Consider the following 27,894-nt stretch of genomic DNA (forward strand, 5'->3'; position numbering starts at 1 on the left):
ATTGGGATAAACTATGTGAAACAGATACTCTCTCTGGATGATCGGCCCGACAATGGCGATCAAATTCGGGTTACCTGCAGTGAGAATTTCAAACCCGATTTGGCCCATTTTCCGGATGCTCAGCCAAATCCCTGTCTACTCCTGCCTTTCTGGCAGTGTTGTAGAAAGCTATCCGGGACTTGGGAGAATCGGGAGGATAAGAGTATTGTGGGCAAACTCCTCAGGCCTCAGTCTTCTCATCTTTAAAATGAGACAGTTGGACCTGACTGTGGTTCTTAACCACTGGCGGGCATGAGAAACACCTGTGGAACTTAACCAAAATACCATCTCTATCTCTTGTCCCCAGCTCAGAAAATTCTGTGTCTGGGCTGGAGCAAAGGCTCCACAGGTGACACTCATACACACCCCTGATTGGAAACCACTGGACTTGATCTTTTAACTTTTTATAAAAATAATTTTATTTTACAATAACTGAACCATGGACACTGAGTTAGATAACCATTATACATTTAACAGACTATTTTAAGATGAGATTCCAAGCAGCAAGTAAAATCCAAACAACACCAAACCAAAATTACCTTTTCTACTGTTTTTATCATTGCTTCTTGAAATTGGTATAGGAAATCATTTTTTCAAAGTACTGAATGTGCAGTTAGATAAAAATAATGGCGTAAGATCTTGGTCCTTTCTCTCTGACTCACTCGCTCACTCACTCCTGTAGTTAGAGCACTTGTCGTGTGTCTGGCTTTGGGACTCTACTGGGTCTTCCAGATTTACTGCTTATTGCCCTATCTGGATTGGAGCGTACTTTGAGTCTGTATAATCAAAATTCAACAGGAATTTCCAGATACCGAAAGAGAGAGACCATGTGGAGGGGTTTATAAGCACTCCATTCCCTATCAAAGATAATACCTAGATAGTCTCTAAACTTCACTTCTTCTAGCCCTCTGTCTGAAGGCAGGGGTGTTCAATAATCTTAAAGGTCCTGAGCTCCAGGGCGCCTGGGTGGCTCAGTCATTAAGCGTCTGCCTTCGGCTCAGGGCGTGATCCTGGAGTTCTGGGATCAAGCCCCACATCAGGCTCCTCCACTGGGAGCCTGCTTCTTCCTTTCCCACTCCCCCTGCCTGTGTTCCCTCTCTCGCTGGCTGTCTCTCTCTCTAATAAATAAATAAATAAAATCTTTAAAAAAAAAAAGATCTTTAAAAAAAAAAAAGGTCCTGAGCTCCAGTGCGATCCTTGCTTAGTGAATGACTAGGAGAGGAAAGTAGAGAGGTCTTCCTGACAGATTAGACTCAGCCATCTTGAGCAGGGGTCAGCAAACTCTTTTTGCAAAGGACCAGACGGTAAATATTTTGGGCTTTGAGGGCCATACAGTCTCTGCCAAAACTACCCAGCCACAGACGCTTGTTAAACAATTGTGATGGTGTTCCAGTCCAACTTTATTTACAGAAACAGTCAGCAGGCTGTAATTTACCAAACCCTGCACTAGAGTCACGCTTTTCAAACTATGCATGGTGAGGACCTTTTCTCCCCTCCACCAATAATTTATGGATGGATCCTCTCAGAAAATACAATAAAAATGCATTCTTGGAAAAATGAAATAAAAAAGACGTAATACACAAGCTTAAAGAGTTTAAATAGACAACAAATTACATTTCAATAAATACAATTAGAACATTCATACACAGGGAAAGTGAATTAGAAAAACTGTAAATATTGTTACTTGAAAGTATCTAGCCTACCAATAAAGAGAATTGCTATTACCGACATTACCTTTTTGTCACTCCACAATACTAACACAGTTGAGTGAAATCGAGACTCCCTGTTTATTAAGTGCCTAGATGCACACCTTAAAGCAAACACTGTATATATCCATATTTTAGAACTTTAGTGTGACATAAATTTGTTTCTTGCTGTTAATTTATCTACTCTGGACTGACAAGTGTTACATAGAAGAGATAACGTTTATCTAAACTGTTCCTATTTTTTTTAAACAGCTTTATGGAGGTATAATTGATATACAAAAAAACTGCACATATTTCATATATACAATTTGGTGATCTGAACATATGCAGACCCCTGTGATACCATTGCCACGATCAAGATAACAGACCTCTCCATCACCTCACCTCCCTCAGTTTCTTTGTGTGCTGTTGCTGTTGCTGACTTGATCTGTCAGTAACCTCTTCAACTCTACAGTTCTAACATGCTTATTTTAAAGAGCATACTGAGGCTTCCACTTTCAAGGTGGGGTGTGGTAACCTAGTAACCTCCTTTCCATTCCAGAATACACAGATATTATTATCAGAATTAAATAAACATTTCATAAGATGGGTGGATTTTTAAAAACCAGTTTATATTATTTATGGTACTGTAATTGTGCTCCTGCGATGGTGAGACTGTAGCTTGGTACTGTAGTGGTGATGTAATAATTATACATTTGTCCAAACCCACAGAATGTACAGTACCGAGAGTCAACCCTGATGTAACCTATGGGCTCTGGGTGATAATGATGTGTCAGAGTAGATCCATCAATTGTAACAAATGTACTACTCCGGTGGGGGAAGTTGGTAAATGGAGGAGCCTATGCATTGTAGAGGCAGGGAGTGTATGGGAAATCTCTGTACCTTCCCCCCAATTTTGCAATGAACCTAAAACTGTTCTACAAAATAAACTTTGTTTTTTAAAAATCAGTTTAAAAATGAATTAAATTTTTACATACCGGTTTAAATGAAAAACTTAAGCAGTGTGATTTACCACTGAAATAATCAAAGATAAAGTTATACTTAAATTGGGTCATGCTAATGCTCCTTAAAGATATCTACTGTTGGGGCACCTGGCTGGCTCAGTTGGAAGAGCATATGACTCTTGATCTCAGGGTCATGAGTCCCATGTTGGGTGTAGAGGTGACTTAGATAAACACAACTTTAAAAAAAAAAAGATATCTACTGTCAGTTTAGAGAATCACGTCAAAAAAGAACTGCATCCTTTCTGTGCTGACTAATGGAAGCAGCAGCAGTAGATATGCTAAGCTCTTCTCAGTCTAAGGACATGATGTGACGCTTCACTTCTTGTTATCATAACAACTACTGACTAAAATACATGTGTCTCATTACTGTAGAGATAAATGGAACCAGGTGGGATATGTGGTCTATCAGGTCACTGCTTACACAAAATTATGAGGAGTAATACCACAGAATTGGCAACAACAGATCCCTACCAATAAGGATCTCCCAAGTGACCTCAATCTTGCAGTGTCAGCCTGGTGTTGAGAGACAATTCTCTATGGGTCTCTTGAGTTTCTTTCTGTACATCTTGTGAACAAAGGCAATGACTAGGCTCCAGAACATCTTTTCAAGGATGTCTGCACAATAAACCACCTTGGAAGATGGAGACAGAATCTTCCTCTAGAGCAGGGCGCCTGGGTGGCTCAGTCGTTAAGCATCTGCCTTTGGCCCAGGGCGTGATCCCAGGGTCCTGGGATCGAGCCCCACATCGGGCTCCTCTGCTGGGAGCCTGCTTCTTCCTCTCCCACTTTCCCTGCTTGTGTTCCCTCTCTCTCTGGCTGTCTCTCTCTCTCTCTCAGTGAAATAAATAAATAAAATCTTTTTAAAAAATCTTCCTCTAGAGCAAAAGAGTAGATGTGCTTCCTGTCCAGTACAATAAAAATAATCTGTCTCTCTCTCTCTCTCTCCCCCCCTCCCTCCAGGGCAGAGAGCAGTCATACTACCCTCTATAAAAGTTTGGGCTCCCTAATCTCATGGTTGCTCTCCTGTAACATGACTCATGTTGCCAGGTACTGGTCCCATGCCAACCCTCTTCGCATTGCCCTGTGGAAACTGGAGCGCGGGGAAGCAACACAAATGCTGACAGGCTGGCTACTGCGTTTGTGGTGAATACAAAACTGTCCTTCATCTCTGACCCAGGAGTCTCAGACCTCCAAGAAGCTGCAGCGGGCTCACTCACTGGCTTGCAAGTAGGGTGAAATCTCAGCCTCTGTGCCATTCTCCACACTGGGTAAAGAGCTATATAGTCTCTCTTTCTCTCTCATTGCAAATGTGTTCAGTCCCTAATGGTCAAATCCTCAGAAGCTAAACAGTGGTTCAACCAATGTTTTCTCTGAACAAAATGAATCCTTTCCTCGTCTAGTAGGGTTTTGTGATCTTCACATTAAACATGAATAAAGAAACTATTTAAATGGAGTCTTTAATTTCCTCAACCCTCTGTCCTGATGACCAATTGATATTTTGCCACAAGGCGTATCTACCAGCTTCAAATGAAATACCAAATAACCACCTCAGTGGCAGAAAAAATCTGAGCATAAGCTTGGCAAACAGCTTTTTGCATCCTCTGAGACATTATTAAAACCACTAGCATTAAGCATTAAAAAAAAAAAAGGTTACTGAATGGAAGGCCTGAGATCTTTTCTTTATATGAGGTCCAAGTTGGAAAGTTACTGTGGGTTACCTGAAAAAGGAAGTTCAGACTGCCTTAAGTCTGAACCATTGACTACATTAACTGTATAGTAAATTTTAAAGCACTGGTTACCTTTGAGGAGAGAAAACTTTAATCATATATGGTCTTGATCATTTAAACATTTTAAAAAAAATTTTAAATTAAAGAAGTTTACGGTTTTTACTTGCATTACTTCTTTTCCTAAACCTACTGAACTAAACCTTAAATAGATGAATAAATTTTGTTTTCACTGTTTTACTTACCGTTGTCTGGCTTGGATCCCAACTCTTCTACTGATTGCATGCTGTGAATCTCAAATCCTTCAGGGTAGTCTGCTTTATTGATAGTCTTATTGTCCACATAAATGATGTGTTTAACACAACTGATATCTGACAATGCAGTCTGTTGAGCAGAAAAAAGATCCAGCTATTACATGTGGGCCTGTAATAAACTCAGTTATTGGACATTTTCCTGTCAGAGAACACTCCCATGAATTCAAAGAAAAATTCTTATTTACCTTAAGTTTACTTTCCAGAAGTTCAACACTAGTAATCAGGTAGGTAGCCTCAGATTCATTTAACCCGTGAACTACAGCTTCTTTGCCAAGTGTGGCATATAAAGTCACGACTACATAATAAAACATAAACACATATGTTAAATGATAAACATTTATGAGATATATTATTTAAGTCAGCCTTTTGTGATGGGTACACTCATGGATGCAAAGACATTTTATAATGTCATTTGATTTCATAGTCTCTGCTATTACGTTTAAATGTTGCCTGAAACTTCCTGGTAGCCCCAATTTTTCCTTGCCAATTCTAGGGATTCTAACATCCTAAACCTGAAGAAACCCAGGAATACTGGAAGAGCACAACTGTTCAAAAATTAGTCAACTGAGATTCTCAAGGCCAATAAGTTTCTGGCTGAACTCTTTTTTATTTTTAAAGATTTTATTTATTTATGCCTCGAAGTGAAGCAATGAACTAAAATGATCCTAAGCAGTGTTTCTTTTCTTGTTTTAATCATTATTTTGTATGTCACACCCTAAAAACCCCTCCAAACCCTAAATTCTTCAGGTATAATCCACTTCCAACTGAAAAGTAAAACTCTAAATTCTATCTTCATTAAGCTACCAATTCCCATACTTTCTTTAACAGGAATTATCAGAGATCTTTTAACTACAGTATGTATTATTTTACTGACAGAATTTATGCAGAAAAATAGCTAAAGAACACCTACCATGAAAACAACAGCATCACAGAACTATTTCACATGTCACTAAAACCCCTCCTCTCCCCCTCCGAAAACACAAGGCACTTACGAGGGAAGTTGTACTTAAAGCAGGTCTGGGCCGCAATCATCCATTCGGCCCTGGTCTCGCAGAAAATGGCAATAGTGTTCTTTGGTTTCAGTCCCAGTGCAGTGAGTCCACTACCAAAATTATTCACTCTGCAGCTCACTTCGAGATAGCTCATCCATTTATAATTCCCGAGAATTAACTGTTAAAGGGAGACATTCTCTAATATTAGTATATTTATTCAAACAAGCAGTTAAAATACTATTCCAAGTATAGAACTCTTAAAAACCTGCCTCTAAGTGAACATATAGAAGCCATGAGCACCTTTTGAGAATTGTTTACACATCATATTTAAGTGGAATGGCAGCATATTTAAAACGCATTTGATCTATGATCAAGTGATGCGTACCTTCCCCCTGAAAGAAAAATTAAAAAGCGCAAGAATGCCGTACCTTCTTAAAAACCTTTCCATTCGGCTGCATTTCGTTTTCTTCACTTAGGATTTCTCTAGTCCCAAGGCTGTCCTTCTTCCCAAACTTGGACACAGCATGATCAAACAACTTATCCAGAGTGTCGGCTCCAGGGATGTCTATGACAGCTAGCGAGTCGAAGTGCGTGACAGAGCGATATGGACTTCCGGGTTTGTCTGAAGTGGGCTTAGCTTTTATTCTCTTTGCCATAGCGTTTTTCTTCTTGGCGTTGGTAAGAAAATACCATGGAATAAATATAAGGGCACTGTATATTGTTATTAACAAGTGGACAGGCAGCAAAATAATGGTGAGCACGTTTAGCCTAAGTTTCATAGTGGCAAGGCTCCTACAGTGGTGTTTATTTCTTGTTATTCTTTGGCTGCAGAAAGCCTTATTTTGCTGAAGAAGGCAATAATGGAAGCAGCAGTAAGAGTAGCAGTATAGCCAAGGCAGTTCGATTTTAATGATACAGATAGAAGTTAGTAATCTTTGGAAGCCGACAATAAAGTACACCTGCAGGTGAAGACAATGAACCAGGCAGAGAGCAGAAAAAAAAAAAAACAAGAGTATTAATAAGTTGATAGCAACACTGATTTAAATACTCAGGTCTTCAGTAGGTTATATAATTGATCTGATACAGAAAGTTGAAATAACTGGTCTGAAAGACTGGCATTTTCCATTTTTAAGCATTGCCGTGAACTTCTGAATTTAATTTTGTCTAGGTTTTTAAGCACACTCTCCTCTGAACATCACTCTGCAAGTCAGTTGAGTGATGCTACTTCAATGCTTACATGAATGTATGGATGGGATACTGAAGTTTGGCTGAACTTTGGGAATGCCAATAGTGAGGTTTCTCTTAAATACACAGATGCAAAAGGGGTAATTTTAAATAGGATTAGGTTTTATATCCAAAATGGGAGAAATCCACCAATGTAGGTTTATTTCTCAATGATCGACCCGGAAATACTATTTCTGAGTTAACACTGTTCACGATCTCCTATCCCCATTGTATTGTCGAGCAATACAATTGTAAAGTCGTAAGTGTTCATTTTGTGCTCAAAACTGCACCCAGTGCCTGGGAATAGTAGTAGCAGGTTCAAACTAGTGTCAGTCCAGTCTTGGCCCTTGCCCATTACCAGTTCACACTTACGAGGCAGTCAGCACACAGGTCAGATCCAGTGTCTTTCAAACTTTTTTTGGTAGGGGGTAGAGGGCAGCTAAACCGCTTCTTCAAATAAAAACTCATGCAGGCTTCCCACATATGCAACTAAAGTGGAACCGCTCTGGCTGAATCCAGAGCCGACCCCACCCCGCCCCAGACTTCCCCGAACCCCACTCCCAAAGTGACTGCCACTGAAGCATTTGCAGTGAAAAGCCTTGTGGAAAAAGCTAGGTGCTACAGTGTGCAGTACAAGCTACAATTACAACAGGCGTCCAGAGGGTGTGAAATGGGCCACCAGTAAGGGAGACTCTGTGGACATGAGACTTAAACTGGACCCGGCAAAGGAGGAAAAGAATGGAGAGCATTCTGGGCAGGGAAGCCACATGGAGAGACAAAGAGATGGGGTGAAAGGGCTTTGGGGGAGTAGGGAGTGCCAATACTAAAGACACTAGCCTGAATGGGGCACGATGTGCGTGTTGGCTAAAGGGGCCTTGGTAGTACAGGGTCTGACAGACCAGACAAAGTGATTTGGATTCAATTAGGCACAAAACCAGGGGCCGTTGCCGGTCAGGAAAATAGTGCCAATTGGAAAGGAACTGCAGCAACAGCCTCAGGGATAACACTAACTCACAGGGAGGTGCCCTTTTTCCAGCTGAGAAAGGTAGTTTGGAGAGTAGTGGCGTATTTCAACTACAAAAATTAATTGTTCACTTTGAGGAGACAGACTGAAGCCCATCCTTCTAAAACTCTTGTGGAAATAGACTATTGAAGCCAGGACAGTTGTTCGTTTTTACACCAATGACCAAGAAGTGGGAGCTTAATCCTCCCCCGGTGTTTGTTCATGTCCTTCAACTGAGTGGGGTAAAGTGAGCAAGAAACTACAAGTGGAAAGACCCGGGTCTCGGTCCCCATCTTGGTCACTAACTGGCTGGGCAAGCTTGAGCCAGACAACCGATCTGAGCTTAAGATCAGACTAGAGCAGGAGCCCTTAACTTCTTAGAGGTGATGGACCCCTTTTAGAATCCAAGGAGAACTATAAACCCAAGCTACGCAAAATGGTATCTATAATTTTAGGGGGCTCGTGGATTCCTAGAAATCCATCCACGAACCCCTAAGGGTGACACCAACGCTGAAGTAAGAACTGCTGGCCTAGATGATTTCCCGGGATCCTTCCAACTTTAAATTTTGTGACCTACCCTACCTAGAAATTGCTTCCTTGGTTTCTCTGACAAGTCTGGTTGCATTTCTTCGAGATAAGGTATGTCAAGTGTCTACCATGGTGTCTGGTCCTCAGTATGCAAGATTCCCTCTAACAATCCTCCCTTCTATCACCTATTTCATGATGACACAAATCCATAATAATCCTTCATTTTTCTTTTTTTTTTTTTGAAGATTTTATTTATTTATTTGACAGAGAGAGACAGCCAGTGAGAGAGGGAACACAAGCAGGGGGAGTGGGAGAGGAAGAAGCAGGCTCCTAGTGGAGAAGCCTGATGTGGGGCTCGATCCCAGAATGCCGGGATCACGCCCCGAGCTGAAGGCAGATGCTTAACGACTGCGCCACCTAGGCACCCCCATTTTTCTAACTTCCTACATCACGTGAATGTCTACCACTCATTTTGATCCTTGACTGTATTACCAATATTACCAAACATCTAAGCACCTAAGTATATAGCAGAGACCAATAGTTCTCAACACTATCAAACCCAATACCTCTTAGAACAAATATTTTGTAATATTCTTTTATCTTCAAGGATAGTCACAGATGATAACTTACTTATGTGTATAATTAAAAAAATAATAATTCCCTACTGGTAATCGGAATACCAAAAGGAAATTAACTCAAGACAAAATAATTTTTCAGTATATAAATTTTCAGACACAATACCAGAAGATCGAAAAAAAAAAAGTCTTGCCTTCAATTGAGAAATTGTCAGATTTGGGGCTGAAGATATATAAAGAAGACAGCTTTTGATGAGCTTATAATCTAATTGAATTAACTGTATTATACATTTTTAGTCATTCATGTTATATACACTTAATCTTTTACACATATTTGCCTTAAGCCTTGGAGGTAGGGAAATGTCTTCTACTTAATACTCATAATACAGAGACACAGACACAGACACAGCTGTACACACACACACACGCAGAGAGAGAGAGAGAGTAGGCATGCCTAGAAGAACACTCAGGTGAGGAGAGATCAGAGACATTATTTACTCCAGGCATTTTGAAATTCTTTCTGGTGGTGGCGAGAGGGGCATGGGTCATCCGTTTGAATAAAATCTTATGCGAATGTAGAAAACACATATATAGATAAAAACCAAAAGCAGAGCTGCTTTGGTAGGAAAGGCTTGACAGCCCCTGACTGGACTTCTCGGATGCCCTAGTTTAGCTGAACGTTTGATCCATGGATACTGGTGAATGAGGAGCCAAGTGCACATTGTCAGTGATGCCTGTCCCCATGTCTGGTGCTCTTTCAAGCCCACTGGACAGCCTCTGCCCAGTTCTGCCTGTCATCTTAAAATCTTTCCTTGCCAGCGGTTTTCCAGGGTTACACTCACATATACTGATAAATTTATTTCAAAAAAAGATGAGAACACCTACCATGTGTAAGTTTCGAGCACTTGATACAAAGATGAGTAAAGCATGCCCTCAATCTTTTAAATGCATGTACATATGTGTTCATATGTATGGGAGAGGGTAGGGAGATCAGTTCACAAGTAGGTAGAATATATCCCATAAGAGGGGTGCCTGCCTGGCTCAGCTGGAAGAGCGTGTGACTCTTGGTCTTGGGGTCCTGAGTTTGATCCCCATGTTGGGTGTAGAGATTACTAAAAAAACAAATATATCGCATAAAAACAAAATGCTAAACATATTCAAAGGAGGAGGGAAATTACATTCAGTTTGGGAGGGGAAAAAAAAGAGATGGAGGAAGTAGGAAGTAGAACCATCTGGAAAGGTTTCACAAAAAACACAGCAGTTGAAGTAGGCATGAAGGATGGTATGTTGTCAAAAGACAAATAAAACAACTGGAAAATGAGGACAGTCTTAATAGAGAGAACAAATGGAGGAGTGAACGGATGGAAGCAGAACAGGGCAGGATGGATAGGAGAAACAGCAAGTAGTGAGTGTAGCAGATGCTTTGATGCTTTCCGTGTAAAGTGCTCCTCCACTTTTGGGATCTAAGTCAATGGGAAAATGGAATTTTTTAGAGCCAACGTTGCAAGCATGCAGCTCTACTCTAAGAGACACATGTGTATGATGATTTAGCAACTCAAGATTCAACACCTGCCTGTTGTATTAAGGGGAAATGAACTGTTCTCTACATAAGAGAAAGTCTGATTTCCTGGGTGGTAGATGGGTTAAACTAAGCTAGGAGATCTGGGTCTAACCTCACATGTGCTCTTAATGGGACTCTGAACAAGTCCTGTGACCTCTCACTTAAGAGCTCTGGGGCAGTGCATCGCGTACAGAACAGGAATGCTGCCTGCATTATCTCTTCATGACACTGTTGGCAGAATCCTTCCCCACAGCCAGCTTACAATCCATGCACAACAATCATCCGTCCCCGGAATACACTCTCAACCATCTCGCCCCCTTTCACGTTGTTGTACTTATTCGGCGCAACTACAACCTGGTTAAACCCAGTTCTTCACTGAAATCTGCATCTGTACCCACGCAGCTGAACTTGGCTGGAGAAAAACCGGACTGCACTGAATGCCCCCCTCCCCCATATCCACAACGGCTACCTCCAGCAGGCCCTCAGTGCTGTGCAGAGACCACACTGCGCCCTACCGCTCGGTTCACTGGGTTTCCTGGTCACTCCTCGCTCTTCCGATCACCCCACCGACGCCTGCTCCTCCCCGGTCCTCATTCTCCACTGCTGGGCTGGCTTACTGCTCCACGGAGACCACCACAACAGTCTGTAGAGAACGTGCACACCCCCCTACCACTGTACCGACCCGCCTTCTTGCATCTGCGGCCACGTGCTCTTTTCTCTCTGGTGACTCTGCCTGAGCGCTAGGGCCTGAGGACCAAGGCCGCTCCGGGCCAGGGCTGACCCTACCTCCGCCTGGGCCCTGTCCCCTGACTCTTCGCTCTCAAGCCCCGTGAACTTGCCGTGCTCCACTGAATCGTACCCATTAGCATCATAACAGGCTATTCTTTCTCTCACCTTAAAAACCAACACCTCTCTTGGACGTTCTCTGGCCACAGCCTCATTTCTTCACAACGGGACTTGAGAGCCGCCTATGCTCTTCCTCTCCCAGTTCTCTCCCCCTATTTCCTCTTGAACCTACTACTCGGGCTTTTACCCCCTACCGCTCAAATTGCTCTGATCGAGGGCCCCCAGTGACCTCCGAGTCTTCACATCCCGAGGTCAATTAAGGCGCCCTCATTTCCCTTGACTCATCAGCAGCCTTTGACATGGCTGACTCCTCTGTTCCTGACTGAACTTCACTTGGCTTCCAGGAGACAGCCCTTCTTCCGGTTTTCTTCTGACTTCCCTAGCTGGCCCTTCTCAGTCTTCTTCGCTGCTGCTTCCTTATCTCCCTGACCTCTAAATGCGACAGTCCTCAGTCACTGAGCCTCCTCTTGGCTTTCTCTACATTCACTCCCATGGTGACCTCATTTAGGCCCGCAGCAGCTTCAGACGGCATATATACGCTGACGACTCCAAATTTTTCCCCCTAGCCTGGAGGCCTTCTTTAAACACCGGATTTGTTGATCCAACTTTTTCCTCAACAGGCCCATATCAGACAAGCACCTCATACTTAGTCAAAGCTGAGCCACTGATCGGCCTGCCACACACCTATCCTACCCAGTCTTGCCTGGCTCGGTAATTTGGGCTGCTCTGGTTTCAGCCACTATCAATCTCTCACCTAAATACAAGCAATCGCCGATCTGGTCTTCCTGCTCCCACTTTTATAACAAACTCTAAACTTGGCAGAGTGCTCCTGTTAAAATGTAAGGTAGATCAGGTCAGTCATCTGCCCAAAACCTTTCAAAGAATCCCCATACGACCCACTCATTAGTTAGTCCTCACTCTGCCCTACAAGACTACGGGGATCTTTCCCCTCTCTCTTAAGTCTCTGCCTTCGTCTCCCATGCTTTCCCCTGGCTCATTCTGCTTTAGTTCAACCTGTTCCTTGCGGTCTTGGAACATACCAGGCATGACCCTGCTTCAGGCCCTTTGTACATGTTTCCCCTACCTGGAATGTTCTTCTAAGATGCCTGCAGAGCTGATTATTGCTCCTCTTTTTTGTCTTTCCTCAAGTATCGCCTTCTCCAGCTATCCTAAAATGGCACCCCAACACCTCCAGTCCCTTTCTCACTCTGTTTTTCTCCCGAGCACCTATCACCAATACAACATAGGCTTTCGTTTTCGTGTTTGTTACGCCTGTCCCCATAAGAGCATAAGCTCCATGAGGCAGTTTGCAGTGTGCTGCTGAACACGCAGTGGCCACCACAGTCCCTCTGTGTGTTAGCAGTGCCATAAATCTGGTGACACAAGAACGGATGGGGCATGGCTCGTAACAATAAAGTAAAAATGTGCACAAGTACAACAGCCTGAAAGCCACCAACCTTAGTCATCTTGAAAAAATAAAAATCACTCGTCTGTGTTGACATTCTAGGACAGGGTATCCTCTTGAAATCTGTACAATAAACTTGAGCCTGTTTTTAGTTGCTTAATAGAAAATATGAAACTGGAAAAACTGCCAATTGTCCAGAAGTAAAAGACTGCTCTTACATAAGCATGAAGGTTACACAGTTGGGACTATGTGCTTTTTCACCCATGCCTCTCTCAAAGGTAAGCTGTCCTTCCACGTATGAAGAGTAATAGCTGCTGCCCTACCCATTAGGACATGAACTCCAAGCTCTGCATCCTCGAAATCAAGAAATTGATTTGTATGGACGCCAGGAAAGGGCAGGCCATCAGCCTGGGTCACAAAAGAGTTCACCGGTCCTGTTGATAGTTACCATTTCATATGGAGATCAGATGAATAGCTACTCATGAGCACTGACTCTGGGCTAGGCACTGTGCTCAGTCCTAGAGATACATTATCTCCTTGAATCCTTCAGGAAACCCCTTTGAGGCGGTACCCTCATTTTACTGAAGATGTAACCAGTCTCAGAGAGATCATTTGCCCAAGGTGACACGGCAAAGTAGGGATTTTGATCCAGGTCTAATAAATTTTAAATAGACTGTAATCGATTTAAATAGATTTTAAACCTATGCTTTCAGTTCTATTGTCTGTGACCCTGGTCATACCAGTATAACCTAAATAGGTGACAGTGACAAACTTTGTGTATGAAGAAACCCTGGCAGCAATTTTGAGCACCAATCCATCCTACATCCCGGGCATGTGCGTGGTATGTAGGTATATAGTAAGTCCTAGAACTCTTAGGCGAAAATCAGATAAAATTTTACCCCTTGTCCCGAGGTCAAGTTTAATGTTAAATATTTCATTCCAGTTACTTCAAATGTTCTGAGATAGTTAGGTTAAACACAAAAAGCATTAGTGATACATTTAAGCTCCAGTACACAAAGTAAACAAACACTACATATTGATTAAAGTCTGAATTTAAAAGAAGAAATCATCTCCCCAGAAGCACGTGACACAACATCAATTTAAGAATGAAAAAGAAAAACTAATAATAAACTGAAGTCCATTAATACCAAGACATTTTTTCCCCAGAAGTTTGAGAAAACGGACTATCCCAAGCAAGGATCCGTGCATTTGCCAAGTTGAAACACATAATAAGGACAGATTAATGTTATCTGTCCTTCCCAAGCAATCTTATGAAAATGTAAAAGGCATCAATTTGAAAATCAATGATTAACTATGTAAGTGCTACTTTAAGAAATTGCATTTTCAAGTCACACATCATTTAAAGGGGTAATTTAAATACCAAATAAAGAGACAATCTGCCTTCTGTATCCACTCAACATTTAATCAGAAAACAATTATAAAAGTTCCAAGAGGGGTGCCTGGGTGGCTCACTCGGTTGAGTGTTGAGTGGCTGCCCTCAGCTCAGGTCATGACCAAAGGGTCCTGGGTTTGAGCCCCGTATGGGGATCTCTGTTCAGCAGGGAGTCTGCTTCTCCCTCTCACTCTCCCCCTGTGCTCTCTGTTGCTCTCAAATAAATAAATGCAATCTTTAAAAAATAATAAAAATAAATAAAAGTTCCAAGAGATGAAACAGATAACATATGTGGCACTTAAAAAGATCATATTTCTACATAGATGTTGCATCACCAAGACTTTTATAAAGGGGTGGAGTGCTTTTTAAAAAAAAAATCTTTTCTCCCACACACTATTAAAAAGTCCCAAATGATTTTAAAACATAGAGGAGAAAGCTCAAATATGATATTAAAAGAATGGCTGCATTTGGTTAATGAAATCAAACCTCACAGGAGCTATATTACATATAATAAACTTCATATTTTAATATCAAAACATTAAAAATATTACTATTTTAAGAAAATAAAAGGCATTAAGGGTAGCTAGTAGGATCTTTTGCTGTTAGTTTGCAAGACTGAATAATCATGTGAAATATATTCATCTGCCCTTTTTAAGGCTCATCTGATTCAAACTGACAGACCAACCTAAACAATATGGTATAGTTCGTACAATCAAACTTTGAACCTGATACACAGTAATTATAATAAATACATCTGAAAACTGAGAAAGCAAAACAAAAACAAAAACCTAGGGCGAACATATACATGCCATATCCCAACACACTGCACCTGTGCCTCGCTAGCTGTTTTGACTACAAGCCTCTCACCACTACGGCTGATCTTTGGGTGCGCCTCTAACAAGATTACCCGAGCCGAGCCTGTCTACTTCATCACCTGGAGAGGTATTAACCCCTGAAGTCGCCATCCTGCCAGCCTCTTCCCAGATTTTCCCAGCAAAGAAAGCACCTCAGCTGCCATGTTGAAGATGCTCTTTCACACTGTAGCCAAAGTCCCCTCCCATAATGCTTTAAGAACATCCCCAGCATGCATCAGATTATGTTTTTTCTAGGTCATAGGATCTTATAATTGGGATCCTATCTATATGTGTTGAAATGAGGAGACCTAAGAGCCAATGTTGCTGCCTACACACTTCACATACACTGTGCATAATTATGCATCTACTCCTCATTTTAAGTGATCACAACACACTTCATTTTTAAATAAGAAGCTTTCAAAAGTCAGGAGTTGGTTGTATAGATTTAATCCAAAACTCACATTTAAGGAATTCTGAGGCTAGACCAAGCTAGAAGTGGCACCTACTGGCAAAGCATGATGTTACGATCCAACTTGATTAGACATCAGGAGAAAGGGAGGGAAACTAGGTTCTGGGAGGTATGTATTTGGAAAGAAATCAAAAAGGGTTCCGTGTTGTAAAAAGGGAGTAGATAGCACAATGCCAATTTCAACGTCCTAGGCTACTGCTGAAGACCTGTAGCTATTGCTACAGATCCCTGTAGACAGAACCTGCTGTTAAATTAGAGGGCACATCGCGCCATGGTGTACACTTTAATTTTGTCTGTAAAGTCTTCTATTTCCTAGGTATTTTTTTCTCTAGGGGAACACAGTATGGTTTCAATATAAAACTATCAAAAATAATTCAAAATAACTTTAGAATTAACTTACAGTTATAATAAATGTATTTTGTCCAAGTGAGAGACTGTATCTTTCTCCTGTCATGTCATCTATTAATAATAAAGTCATACAAACTGCAGGCTGCCAACCGTGAGTATAGATCAGAGAAAAAAAAAACTGTGACCGGCATAATACTTCCCCTAGTAATAACTTTGTGTAGCAGGGAGAATTTTGCAACCATACCATTTTTTGCCACATGACCGACCCTCCACATTTGCTAGAGGAGGAGCCAGTCCAACAGGTTAGTTCTTTGCTAATTGTTTCCCAGTACTTTATACTGTTAAAAATTATTCAACAATGTAGTCTTAAACCATCTGGTACAAAATGGCTGAATAAGTCACTACAATTCAGCCACACGGCCACGATGTGAAACCACATTGGTTTTTTTTGTTTTTGTTTTTTTAAAAGCTCACTCTGCTCTTCAGTACTAAATATACCTTTATAAGTGAGACTAATAAAAGAACTCAAAGACTAATAAATCTGTTGAAGACTGAAATCCTGTAGCCATTCAGTCAACTTTCTAATATTAGCACTAGTAAAGAGAAGAGCAAAGATATTCCAAAGAATGCAAAGAATTCAAAAAAAAAATTTTTATTCTTAGCATTTCATTATGGCTATACCTGACATTTTAGAGATTAAAGAATTCTTCACTAAAGGAGGAAGCCACGTGACACTAAATACAAGAAGCCATGGAAAAGTATTCCTAGAGTTAATGTATCCACACCAGGGATGAGGAATACTTTCCATTCTGTTCTCTTCACGTTCATTTGCTTCCCTGGCCCACGCATGCTTCACTAGGGTAAATGAGGGAGGGGGATAAGGGAATTAGGTATGTTTTGGGACAGCCAAGGCCCAGCTATGCCAATTGAAGAGGAGTCTCTGAAGCGTCAAAGACACTCCAAAGTATCTGTAAACTCCTGAACACAACTGGACATAAGCTTCTGCCAATGCGTTTGGCAACTCCTACTCTTTGCCTTGGTACTTTTTCTCTTACATATCTAGATGGGCTGTAAGCCGAGTGCTATAAATGTTTGTCTATGTTTGTAGGGTGTGTGTGTGTGTGTGTGTGTGTGTGTGTGTGTGTGTGAGAGAGAGAGAGAGAGAGAGAGAGAGAGAGGAAGGGGTGGGAGAGAGGAGCCGGGAGAGAAGAGGAGGGAGCCGGGGAGGGAGGCAGAGAAAAGAGACTCTCTGTGGATAAATAAGTCAACTATAGAAGCCTGAACACTACTGCCCTCACGGTGGCACCAAAGCCTAGTTCCCCAAGGAAACACTAACATCCCTGATACCTTCCTTACCTCTTTTATCAATCATGGGGCAGCATGCTGTCTAAGTAGCTGAATTCAGAGATGGCTAATTCGGGCCTGCTGATGAAAATCTCTGGCCATGTTTAAGATTTTTCTAATGCAGGCTCAGCAGCAGACTTTAGCTCCAAGCTACCCAAGAACATTAAGTCTTGAATTTCTTTACACTTGGAATTCAAAAATCATTATTGGCACCTAAGAACTACTGGATCTTCTGCTTCAAGTTTATAACCTGTTATAATTAAAGCGATTCTCAGAAGACCAGAAAGACAAGAGAGGCAGCATAGCACACAGGGTTTTGGTCCTGGTTCAGCAACTTGCTGAACTGTAAGACCTAGAACAAATTAAATAACCTCTTGTCTGTTTCCTCAACTGTAAAATGAGAAAATTGGATTCTTATTTTAAGATAGCACAGGCCCATAAAAATTTTGAAAGCAAAGAAGGGTAGTAAGAGGAATGGCACAGCTGCCTTGCAGGGGGGGCAGGTAGGGATATTGTAAAAAACCAAAAACCTTACCATTTGCTGTCACCATCATTTCATAAAATACAGAATGTATTTAATGCCTCCAAATTAGATGGACAGATCTTATAATAACAAGCAAGCATTTAAATGGGAAAAGTTTAACCTTAAAAAACTCATGGTCTGTCGTCCTTACTTCCCTCACTTCACCCTGGACCACTAAAAACTCCTCACTGACCAGCACTGTCTAAAAATCAATGTTTGGGAAACACTGGACTAGGTAATTCTCAAGATCCAAGACTCAAACACTCGGATTCTAATTTTAAGTGTGCTGTCGTGTTTCTTTTATTCCACACTGTGGTCTAGAGTAGACGCTTCAGTGATACTTAAAATTCTGCAAACCATAAATGTATTTAAATCAGTTTTGAGAACCAGTAACTAAAACGAGCTTCAGTTTCTTAGGGAGAGTATACACTACTACAGACATCATGTCATCAAAAATAACAAACTCTCCTTACAGATTAGGAAATTGAGGCAAAGGGAAGCAAAACCGCTTGCCAAAGACTCGCAGCTGGTAATCCTCAACAGTTGGAACAGGAACTCGAATCTGTGACTCCATTTTTCGGTAACCGCTCAAGGAAAAACCATTTACTTAGATTTCAGTGATCACTTCCCCTTTTAGAAATGAATGGTGATGGTTTAAATTTTAGAAGCTGTACAGGGTAAAAAGTTTTCCCATTTTACTTTTCCAAATATTGTCCTTTTAACACAAACATGGAGACTGGCAGGGTTTTTCCACTACAGGAAGAGTCAAGATGCCTGTTAGTATGGTTAAAACTTAACTTCCTCCAAAAGCTGATAAAATTACACATTTAGAATTTTCAAAGAATACTTACAGATTTCCTTTTTCTCTTAAGAAGAACACGTATATCTTTTGTGATTTCAATCTGCAATAAAAGACAACATTTATGGGTACACTGACATAAGAAAAGAACCCCTTTTAAAAACACTCAGGTGCTGTTTCACATTACCTGTGCACCTTAGTTGATGAGCCAGGTATCAAAGGGAAAACAAGGAAAGACTAGAGATGATCGTCTGGCTAGAAGTAATGCTATTAGGATCGCAGAAAAGTAACTGAGCCTGACTAAGAAAGAGTCAAAACTCTNCTGGGGGAAAACCAAAAAAAAAAAAAAAAAAAAAATGGGCAGAGGAACTAAACAGACATTTCTCTGAAGAGTAGGACATCCACATGGCCAACAGGCACACGAAAAGGTACTCGACAGCACTCATTGCCAGGGAAATGCAAATCAAAACCACAATGAGCTATCACCTCACACCTATCAGGATGGCTATCATCAAAAAGACCAGAGATAACAAGCTCTGGCGAGTTCGTGGAGAAAAGAGAAGTTCTGGAGAAAAGAGAAGTTCGAGCAGTGTTGGTGGGAATGCAAATTGGCACAGTCACTCTGGAAAAGAGTATGGAGGTTGCATAAAAAAATTCAAGATACAATGATCACATGATCCAGCAATCCCACTTCTAGATATATGCCAAGGGAAATGAAAACAGGATATCAAAAAGAGATCGGCACTCCCATGCTTACTGCAGCATTATTCACAATAGTCAAGATATGGAAACAACCGAAGTGTCCACCAATGGATGAATAGATAAAGCAAATGTGGTATGTACATACAAGGGAATATATTCAGCCATGAGAAAGAAGGAAGGACTGGGGTGCCTGGGTGGCACAGCGGGGGNCCTGGGTGGCACAGCGGTTAAGCGTCTGCCTTCGGCTCAGGGCGTGATCCCGGCGTTATGGGATCGAGCCCCACATCAGGCTCCTCCGCTATGAGCCTGCTTCTTCCTCTCCCACTCCCCCTGCTTGTGTTCCCTCTCTCGCTGGCTGTCTCTACCTCTGTCGAATAAATAAATAAAATCTTTAAAAAAAAAAAAAAAAGAAGGAAGGACCGCCATTTGCAACAACATGGATGGACCCTCAGGATATGCTTTGTGAGATGAGCCAGGCAGAGAAAGACAAATGTGGTATGATGTCACTCATCTGTAGAATCTAAAAAAGCCAAACTCACAGAAACAGAGTCGAATGGTGGTTACTAGGGGCTGGATGGGGGACCCAGGGAGACGTTGTTAAAGGGTACAAACTTTCAACTAGAAGATGAGTAAGTTCTGGAAATCTAATACACAGCACAGTGATCACAGTTAACAATACTGTGTCATATACTTCAAAACTGCTAAGAAACTAGATCTTAAATGTTCTCACCACAAAAAAAGAAACAATAATTATGTGATGCAACAGAGGTGTTAGCTAAAGCTACAGTGGTAATCGTAACGATATATAAATGTATCAAATCAACATGTTGTGCACTTCGCACAATATTATATGTCAATTATATCTCAATAAAAAATTTTAAAGTAAAATAAAAAGAAAATGGCAAGAAGCAGGAGTCATACTGCTAATAGTTTTATTTGTACCTCTTATCCCCACCCCCGTCAGGACAGGAGCCAAGTTCAGGGATAAAGTCTGACCACAGGAAACTAGTCAATCTACCCAGATATTCCCACCCCCAAGGGCCTGCAGGCGCCTAGCAATTTTCCCATCAAAACCCAAAATGAACAATTTCCTTTAAACAGTGCAAGATTCTTTCCAAATCAAAATAAATCGCTGTTCTAGGCAAAAACCTAGAGATATTTTCATCTTCCCAGAACGAATATACAGATCAGTCTTATGATGCTCTTGAAGATATATAGGCTATGAAGGTTTATGGTCAGTTCACAGCTGAGGATTAACCTATTTTGTACAGTGCGGGAGAAAACGACTTCTCATCTGAATACTCAGAATAGTAAAATAAGGCCCTTCTGTAATTTGACATTGCTTACTTACATTTCAACACCGCGGGGTGTCCTGGGCACAACTATGAATTTGAAGAAGAAATGAAGTCTTACCTCCATGCAATAGTACTCAGTGCTACTTGCATGGGACTATGAGAAAAACCCTTCAAACACTTTTTAAAAAAAAAAATCCAGACACTCCAATGGAAGTCGCAAGCATCCATATGACTAATGACCACACGAACTACTTGGTATGAACTCAGTTCATTTTCTCTTTTGCTACCATCAGAACAATGAAGGAAAGAATGATTTATACCCAGACCTATCACTAACAGAGCATGCCTTTTGTTTTGTTTCATAGAACTACTTTTCCACTCCAAGTGGATATCCACAATCTACTTTTGGGGAGGGCGTGCTGGGGACAGTATCAGTACAGGAGTGCACACAGATGGTTAAGACTACTTATAAACAGAAGGCACGCTACTTACCATTTTCTTATTTTTCTCCCCCAGAGCTAACATTTGATATTAACATAATAAGCAGAGTAAATCTCTGCATATACATATTCAAGTAAAGTCCAAAGAGCTCAAAAGGAGAATGTTGGGGAAGAAAAACTTCATATTTCTAAATACAAATGGATAGATTTCTCCCACAGAGTAACTCAGGTAACTGATAAAAGACAAAGACCAGCTTTCTACAAAATCATTTAAAGGCCTATGGGTGGCAGGGGAGAAATACAAAACTATCCACTAGCTTGCTTAATTTGGAAAATAATTTCACCAGTAAGCATCTGTAAAGGAGAGTTTAAATCAAAAGTGTCAGAGAATTCTCTCAGCTGGGATGAGAGCCCCAGCTTCAACCTTCTACTCATCTCCAGTCTCACAGCCCTCCATCAATCAGGCAAGACAAAGCAACTCTCAGTGGTTCTTAAATATATCATTTTTTTTTTTTTAGCGCCTGTATCTTTAATGGACATTTCTTTCATCGTTTAAAAAACAAAACAAAAAGCAACTGCTGCCCAGCACATAGAAGGGAACTAAATCACATTTCCTAACCTAATTTTTTCTACACAATGGAAAAACTGACCCTGAACTTAACCTCTCCCCTAGCCTCCCCCCTACACAATAGCACCATGCTCTTGAAGTCATTCTATTAAAATAAACTGAAGAAATAATTTCATATAAAAGAACTAAGCAGATGATCACTGCACAGCTTCCATTTACAAACGACTGGGCCTAGGGATGATCTGGCCGAAATCAGAATGCAAATTTGGGACACACTTTTCACTTCCACGTGTATATGCAAGTTTTTGTTAGCACAGGGAAGTTGGAAATCCTTTGCAAGGCAAATTTTTAACAGACTGAAGCATATAATATAGTTTGTTTCTACTTAATGATTACCTGGTGGCAAGAAAAAAAGAGAATATAGCATCTAGAGATTATCATCTTTCAATGAGGAAATGAGGCAGCCCTGAGAAAGCCTTACTCATCGAATACCATGGAGCAAAACAGTGTCCAGGTAGCTAACAGGACGGTGATTAAGGAAAAAGCAACCACAAATACGAGGCAGGGCTGTTCAACTTCAGACAACCCTCATATTTTGAGACAGACTTCAAAACAAACCATTAATGTGTTTAGTTTTTGCCCTCTTGCAAATAAGTTAGTCGGCTAACCAAGATTTCGAAAACATTCTTCTAGAAGTAAAGTCAATACTCAACTTGTGATAACATCTGTTGGAAATGTTTAAAGCATGATCAATCTTCCTCCTGTAATTAATGTCTCAAGGACCAAGTTCAGTACATTTAAAAGAGAATGTTTCAAAAAGAGTGGAAAATATTAACAAAGTCCTGAGCATTTAGTGTGCAAATCTAAAAGTAAATTCTGGTGAGTCCCTTCTAGAACAATCTCCTTTTCTGTATGTCACGTATTTGCTAATGGATGAAAACTGCCATAACTATAACACAGTTCAAAGGTTAGAAATGTTGAAATCAAGAAACAACACAGGTACAAAACAGTATGTATGACTCCATTTTATATACAAATACTTGAGTGGGTACATATTCATAGAAAAATTAGCAAGATATGCACCAAATATTAATGCTAGCTATTGCTGTATGGTAGGATTAAAGGTGAATTTTATGTTTTAAAATTTTTTGTTTTAATGTTTTATATACTTTTATATTCTTTGTGCTGATTTTAATAGCTTCCAAAATTTCCATAAATATTGTTTATTTTTTTAAATGATTTTTAAAAAGTCATAAAGAAGAAGAAAATGACATTTAAAAGAGGCCTACATGACTATCATACGCCAATCAAACTACTAGAGGGTACTGCTCAGAAGCTAAGCTATAGTAGAATCTTTTCTTTTCCCCTTAAGAATATACAAAGTATGAGTGGTTCAAGAGCCTTAAATGTTTCATAGGCTTAGTAGGACACTTGACTCATAAACATTAAAATGTATTAAACAAATATAACCTAAATAATAAAACTACCCAAAATCTATCATGTAATAGTGTAAAAAGTGTGGAGATTCCAGGCTGTCATAGACTAGAATGCTTACTCATGGAAAAGTTAGGTAACCTAAAACGGAATGTGTTTTAAAAATATTCATGATATCTCAATAAAGTGTTTTTAAAAAACCACAAACAGTATAAAATATAAAATACAAAGTGAAAGTATCTTTTTTATTCAAACCTCCAGAAATAACAGCTTTTAATAGTACAGCGGATACCCTTGGGGATGTTTTTGTAAGCATAGTCTAATACACACGTGCACGCGCGCACACACACACACAATTTTTAAGCAAAAAATGAATCATACTACCTATATAGGTTTGCAACTTTCTTTTTTAAAAATACGACTCTCTTACATGTCTTTCCATGCCAGAATACATAGATCTACCCAATACTCTTAACCAAGAGCACCTGGGTGGCTCAGTGGATTAGGCGGTTAAGCATCTGCCTTCGGCTCAGGTCATGATCCAGGGGTCCTGGGACTGAGCCTGGCATTGGGTCTCTGCTCAGTGGGGAGTCAGTTTCTCCTCCTCCCCTCCCCTCCACCCCTCCTCCTCCTGGTGCTCGCTCTCTGGCTCTCTCTCTCAAATGAATAAACATTTTTTAAAAATACCCTTAAACAGTTATATGGTATTCCAGCAACAAATATCCTTAACAATATATTTATGCCAGTGTGTCTATAGGATATATTTCTAGTAGAATTGCTGGGTCAAAAGGGTATGTGACCATTTTAGGTTTTAGTCTATTAAAATTGCCCTCCAGGTCTAGAAGCCGAGATACTCAGTAGCAGTGATCACATGCAGCACCCAGACCTTGGGTTTCCAATTACCATTCTCCAGTAAAAGGAACCAGGGGCCTTTAGAGAAGTAGTTGATTCCAGTGCCAGGGCAGGAAAAATGCCAGCTGAGCCTGGTATCTTCTGGGGCCAGAAAGTAAGGAAATGCTTAAAAAAAAAAACGGGGATATGCCAAAGGGACATAGGGGCCAACACAAAAGAGCTCCCAATGGTCAAAGCTGGAACTATTTGAACAACAACGTAAACGACAGTATTCGATTATATCCAAAAGAATAAAATAAATATCCATGAGTTCATACTAATATAAATAAATGATGGACCGAATAAATAAAAGTACAGGAGGGAGAAGGGACAAAACTTCCTTAAATAAAAATTCTAATTAATATATGTGGAAGGAATCAAGGAAATAGAAAATTTCCATTAGAACACTACAGTAAGGGCGCCTGGGTGGCTCAGTGGGTTAAGAGTCTGCATTCGACTCAGGTCATGATTCCAGGGTCGTGGGGAGTCTGCTTGAGGGTTATCTCACTTCCTCTCCCTGTTCCCCACCCCACGCACTTGTGTGTGCTCTCTCTCAAATAAACAGATCTTTAAAAAAATATATACCCATATCTCCACATCCCCTCCAGCACTGAATTGAATTCTGTTCAACAGGTACCAAGAACACTTTTTTGATATTTTTCAATGAATATATTAAAATGTTTCACTATATCTAAATTTCTTACATGAATGACTATGAATCCAGTCCTCTGCCCATTTTTTCACTTGATTATTCATATTTTCTTGGTGATTCATAAGAGCCCTTTGTATATTAAGGAAATAAATGCTCTGTCTGACATATTACAAATACTGTTCCCAGTATAGCTTTTCTCTTATTTTGGGTATTTTGGGCCAAATATTGTTTTTTATGTTTTAAGTAATAACGTGTATCAGTAGTCTCCTTTGTGGCTTCTGGGTCATTTTCCCTCCTCAAGATTATAAAAATTTTTTCCTTATATTTCCTAAAAGTGTGATTATCAAGTCAAAGATAGACTGGGGGATGGTGGGAATGTAAACTCTTGATGTATACCTATAAAATTATTTTCCAGAAGGGCTGTATCTGTTTATACTCCCATTAGCAGCATTAAATATTTTACTATAAAATAAAGTTTTAATAGGAAAATATCTACCTTACCTACATTCCACCCAAAAGAACCCACTTACCACCTTGAAAAAAAAAAAACTACATCACGCTGAGATTCTCTGAAATTCTCCTGTGTCAAAGACTTTATTCATTCCCTTCTTTCTATCCAGAATTCTGCTCAAAAGCCACCTTTTCTGGGATATCTTCACTGATACCTTGAGCTAACATTTCTTGTCTTCTTTTCAACTTTTATAGCTCTTCCCTAACAGCTTGAAACTTGAATTACATTACCCAAATGGGTATCATCTCTTTGCCTTCCACTCAGGTGATAAGAAGGATTTTGAATAGAGGGAATTTCAGAAGTTAATTGTATTATTAATGAATTTATCTTAATCACTTATCTAAACAGTAAGTTCATTCAGGAAAAGGCGTGTCTCGTATTATCTCTGTATCCCACTTTGGCTTGGAAATAGTGTCAAATATTTGTTGGAATGGGTAAGAGAAATAATCTAACATTTGTCAGAAAATAGAGCTGGTTGAAGTCATTATTTTTTTCCTTCACAATTAATATCAACCTTCGCTTTATCTGTGACTGCTTTTTTATTTATTGTTTAATTGAACTATAGCTGACAAAGTGTTATAGGAGTTTCAGGTGTGCAACACACTAGTTCGACAATTCTATACTATTTTTAAGCTAGAATTTCTGTTTACATTATCATCTTCAGCAAATATTTGGGGGAAATACTTATAACAAAAAAATACCATTATATTTTAGAATGATGATAATCAATGTTAGCCAAACAGAAAGTCCTTTGTTCTACTCATAACTCAAAATTTATTCTTGTCAGTAGTGGAAGTACATATCACTTGCATATCCATGACAACACTGGATATTTCTTTGCATAGTTAAATCTGCGGTATTCTGGGGTACTTTCTTTGTTTTGCTTTCTCAGTTTTGAAGCAATGCTTACGTATGCTATGCTATACCCACTGTCTTTATCCAAGCTTGAAGATGGAGTCAGTTTCAACGCCAAGAGAAATACTCCCAACTCTAGAATTATGTTACCACCTATTTTGTTATATAAACTCTCCCCCTATAATTAGTATCTTTACACACACATACACACATACACACAGTTTTACCATTAGTATGGTAAATTACATATGTATACATATTATACACACACATATATATGTGTAAATTGTGTATATAAAAATAACAAGTACCTAACCTATAATGTAAGTACTAGGCTTCACTTGGGACAGGAAAATAAACTAGATGTATATAAATTCCACTCCTTACTTATAAAGTGGTACAGTTTCAGAGCCAAAATAGACTTTAAAATGGGAGTAGTGAATAGTCTCTAAAAAGAAACTCTTCTCGCTCTCTCCCCTCCCAATGACCATAGGAGCTGAAATAGGTTCTACTTTCTAGAACATTAGGAAAACATCTTATCTGCTTCACTATACAGAATTTAGAATTTCTTTGACATCAGTATTGAGTAGTTTTACTCTTAAGATGAATATGAGAATACTGGAAAACAGAGATGCCTGGCTGGCTCAGTCAGAAGAGCCTACCCTTTATCTCAGGGTCATGAGTTCAAGATCCACACTGGGTGTAGAGATTATTTTAAAAAAATAATCTTTAAAAAAAGAATATTAGAAAACAGCAAAAAAAAAAAAAAGTGCACTGTTCCTATCCTTTCTTTTACCTAGGATTAAATTAACAACAGCATCAAGAGGGAAAATTCTCTTTAAAAGTTCTCGATGTATCAATCACACTAAAATAAGAATTTTTTTTAAGTCACAAACATCAATAAATCCTACTTGTAAGGTCTGCCTAAGGTATAGCTTTGCCATTATGAAACAAACACCAGGAGGAAGAAAGTTTTAATAAATGCGGGCACCTGGGTGGCTCAGTTGTTAAGCGTCTGCCTTCGGCTCAGGGTGTGATCCCGGTGTTCTGGGATCAAGCCCCACATCAGGCTCCTCCGCTGGGAGCCTGCTTCTTCCTCTCCCACTCCCCCTGCTTCTGTTCCCTCTCTAGCTGCCTGTCTCTCTCTCTCTGTCAAATAAATAAATAAAATCTTTAAAAAAAGAAGAAAGTTTTAACAGACGAAAATTGCTGTCACACTGGTGATTCTTGACTTGGGACTGCCAACCTTATGACACCGATTTTTAAACATTTTGGCCAAATAGGTTGCATCATATCAAACACTGGACTTACCAAATCTCTTCCTGCCAAGTTTCCTCAAGAAATGTATTGATACATGGATGATTCTGAATTTATGGCTTTCATTCAAATACTAAAGACCTGAACAATACTCGAACAAAGTGCTTGTTACTTTAAGAAAGTACTCCCGCGTGGCAACCAAAACTGTCCGAAATTCACGTGATTTTTGCCAGAGGTTACGTTTTGTTTCCAAAGACAACAAAAGCATGAGTCTTAATAAATGAACAGAAAGGCCTAAGTTAAAAACAATAAGCACTCATGGAGCAATAATTTTAGGAGAAAAAAACTAGCACTTACCCCTCAAGTTGAAATTGATAAACTGCTTGAGAAAGGAAAAATATATTTTTAGAAACACAGACTCTTGGAGCTAACACATGGCCTGTTTTGATGGTTCTCAAATTATCCAGGGCCACCAGTTCCTTGCAGCACTGCTGTTAATATTACATGCTCGCCTTCATTTACCAGGAATAATTTTTATTTTACTAGAACAGCAATGCGTGGAAGTTCCATCAAAAGGAGTGCCAATTAAGAATCAAGAAACTACTCAGTACTGCCAACTATATACAAAAAGGCACTTT

At 40.0% G+C, this 27,894-nt stretch overlaps 1 protein-coding gene across 5 annotated transcripts in view; it reads right to left on the bottom strand.

Moving 5' to 3' along the window:
- The window catches only part of ACSL4 (acyl-CoA synthetase long chain family member 4), a 75,044-nt gene that overhangs the window by 27,735 nt on the left and 19,415 nt on the right, over positions 1–27,894 (bottom strand). The window contains exons 2-6 of one of the 5 annotated variants that reach the window (XM_034649945.1): positions 18,704–18,754; positions 6,208–6,444; positions 5,780–5,957; positions 4,973–5,082; positions 4,719–4,857 (exon numbers count right to left, since the gene is read on the bottom strand). In XM_034649945.1, coding sequence (XP_034505836.1) covers positions 4,719–4,857; positions 4,973–5,082; positions 5,780–5,957; positions 6,208–6,435 — 655 coding nt within the window. In that variant the 5' untranslated portion in view covers positions 6,436–6,444; positions 18,704–18,754. Of the gene's footprint in view, positions 1–4,718; positions 4,858–4,972; positions 5,083–5,779; positions 5,958–6,207; positions 6,739–18,703; positions 18,755–27,894 lie in introns of all 5 variants that reach the window. The other 4 variants (XM_034649944.1, XM_034649943.1, XM_034649947.1 and 1 more) reach the window with 4 other exon arrangements.

The sequence above is a fragment of the Ailuropoda melanoleuca genome, chromosome X (genome assembly GCF_002007445.2).
Source record: "Ailuropoda melanoleuca isolate Jingjing chromosome X, ASM200744v2, whole genome shotgun sequence".
Taxonomy (NCBI): domain Eukaryota; kingdom Metazoa; phylum Chordata; class Mammalia; order Carnivora; family Ursidae; genus Ailuropoda; species Ailuropoda melanoleuca.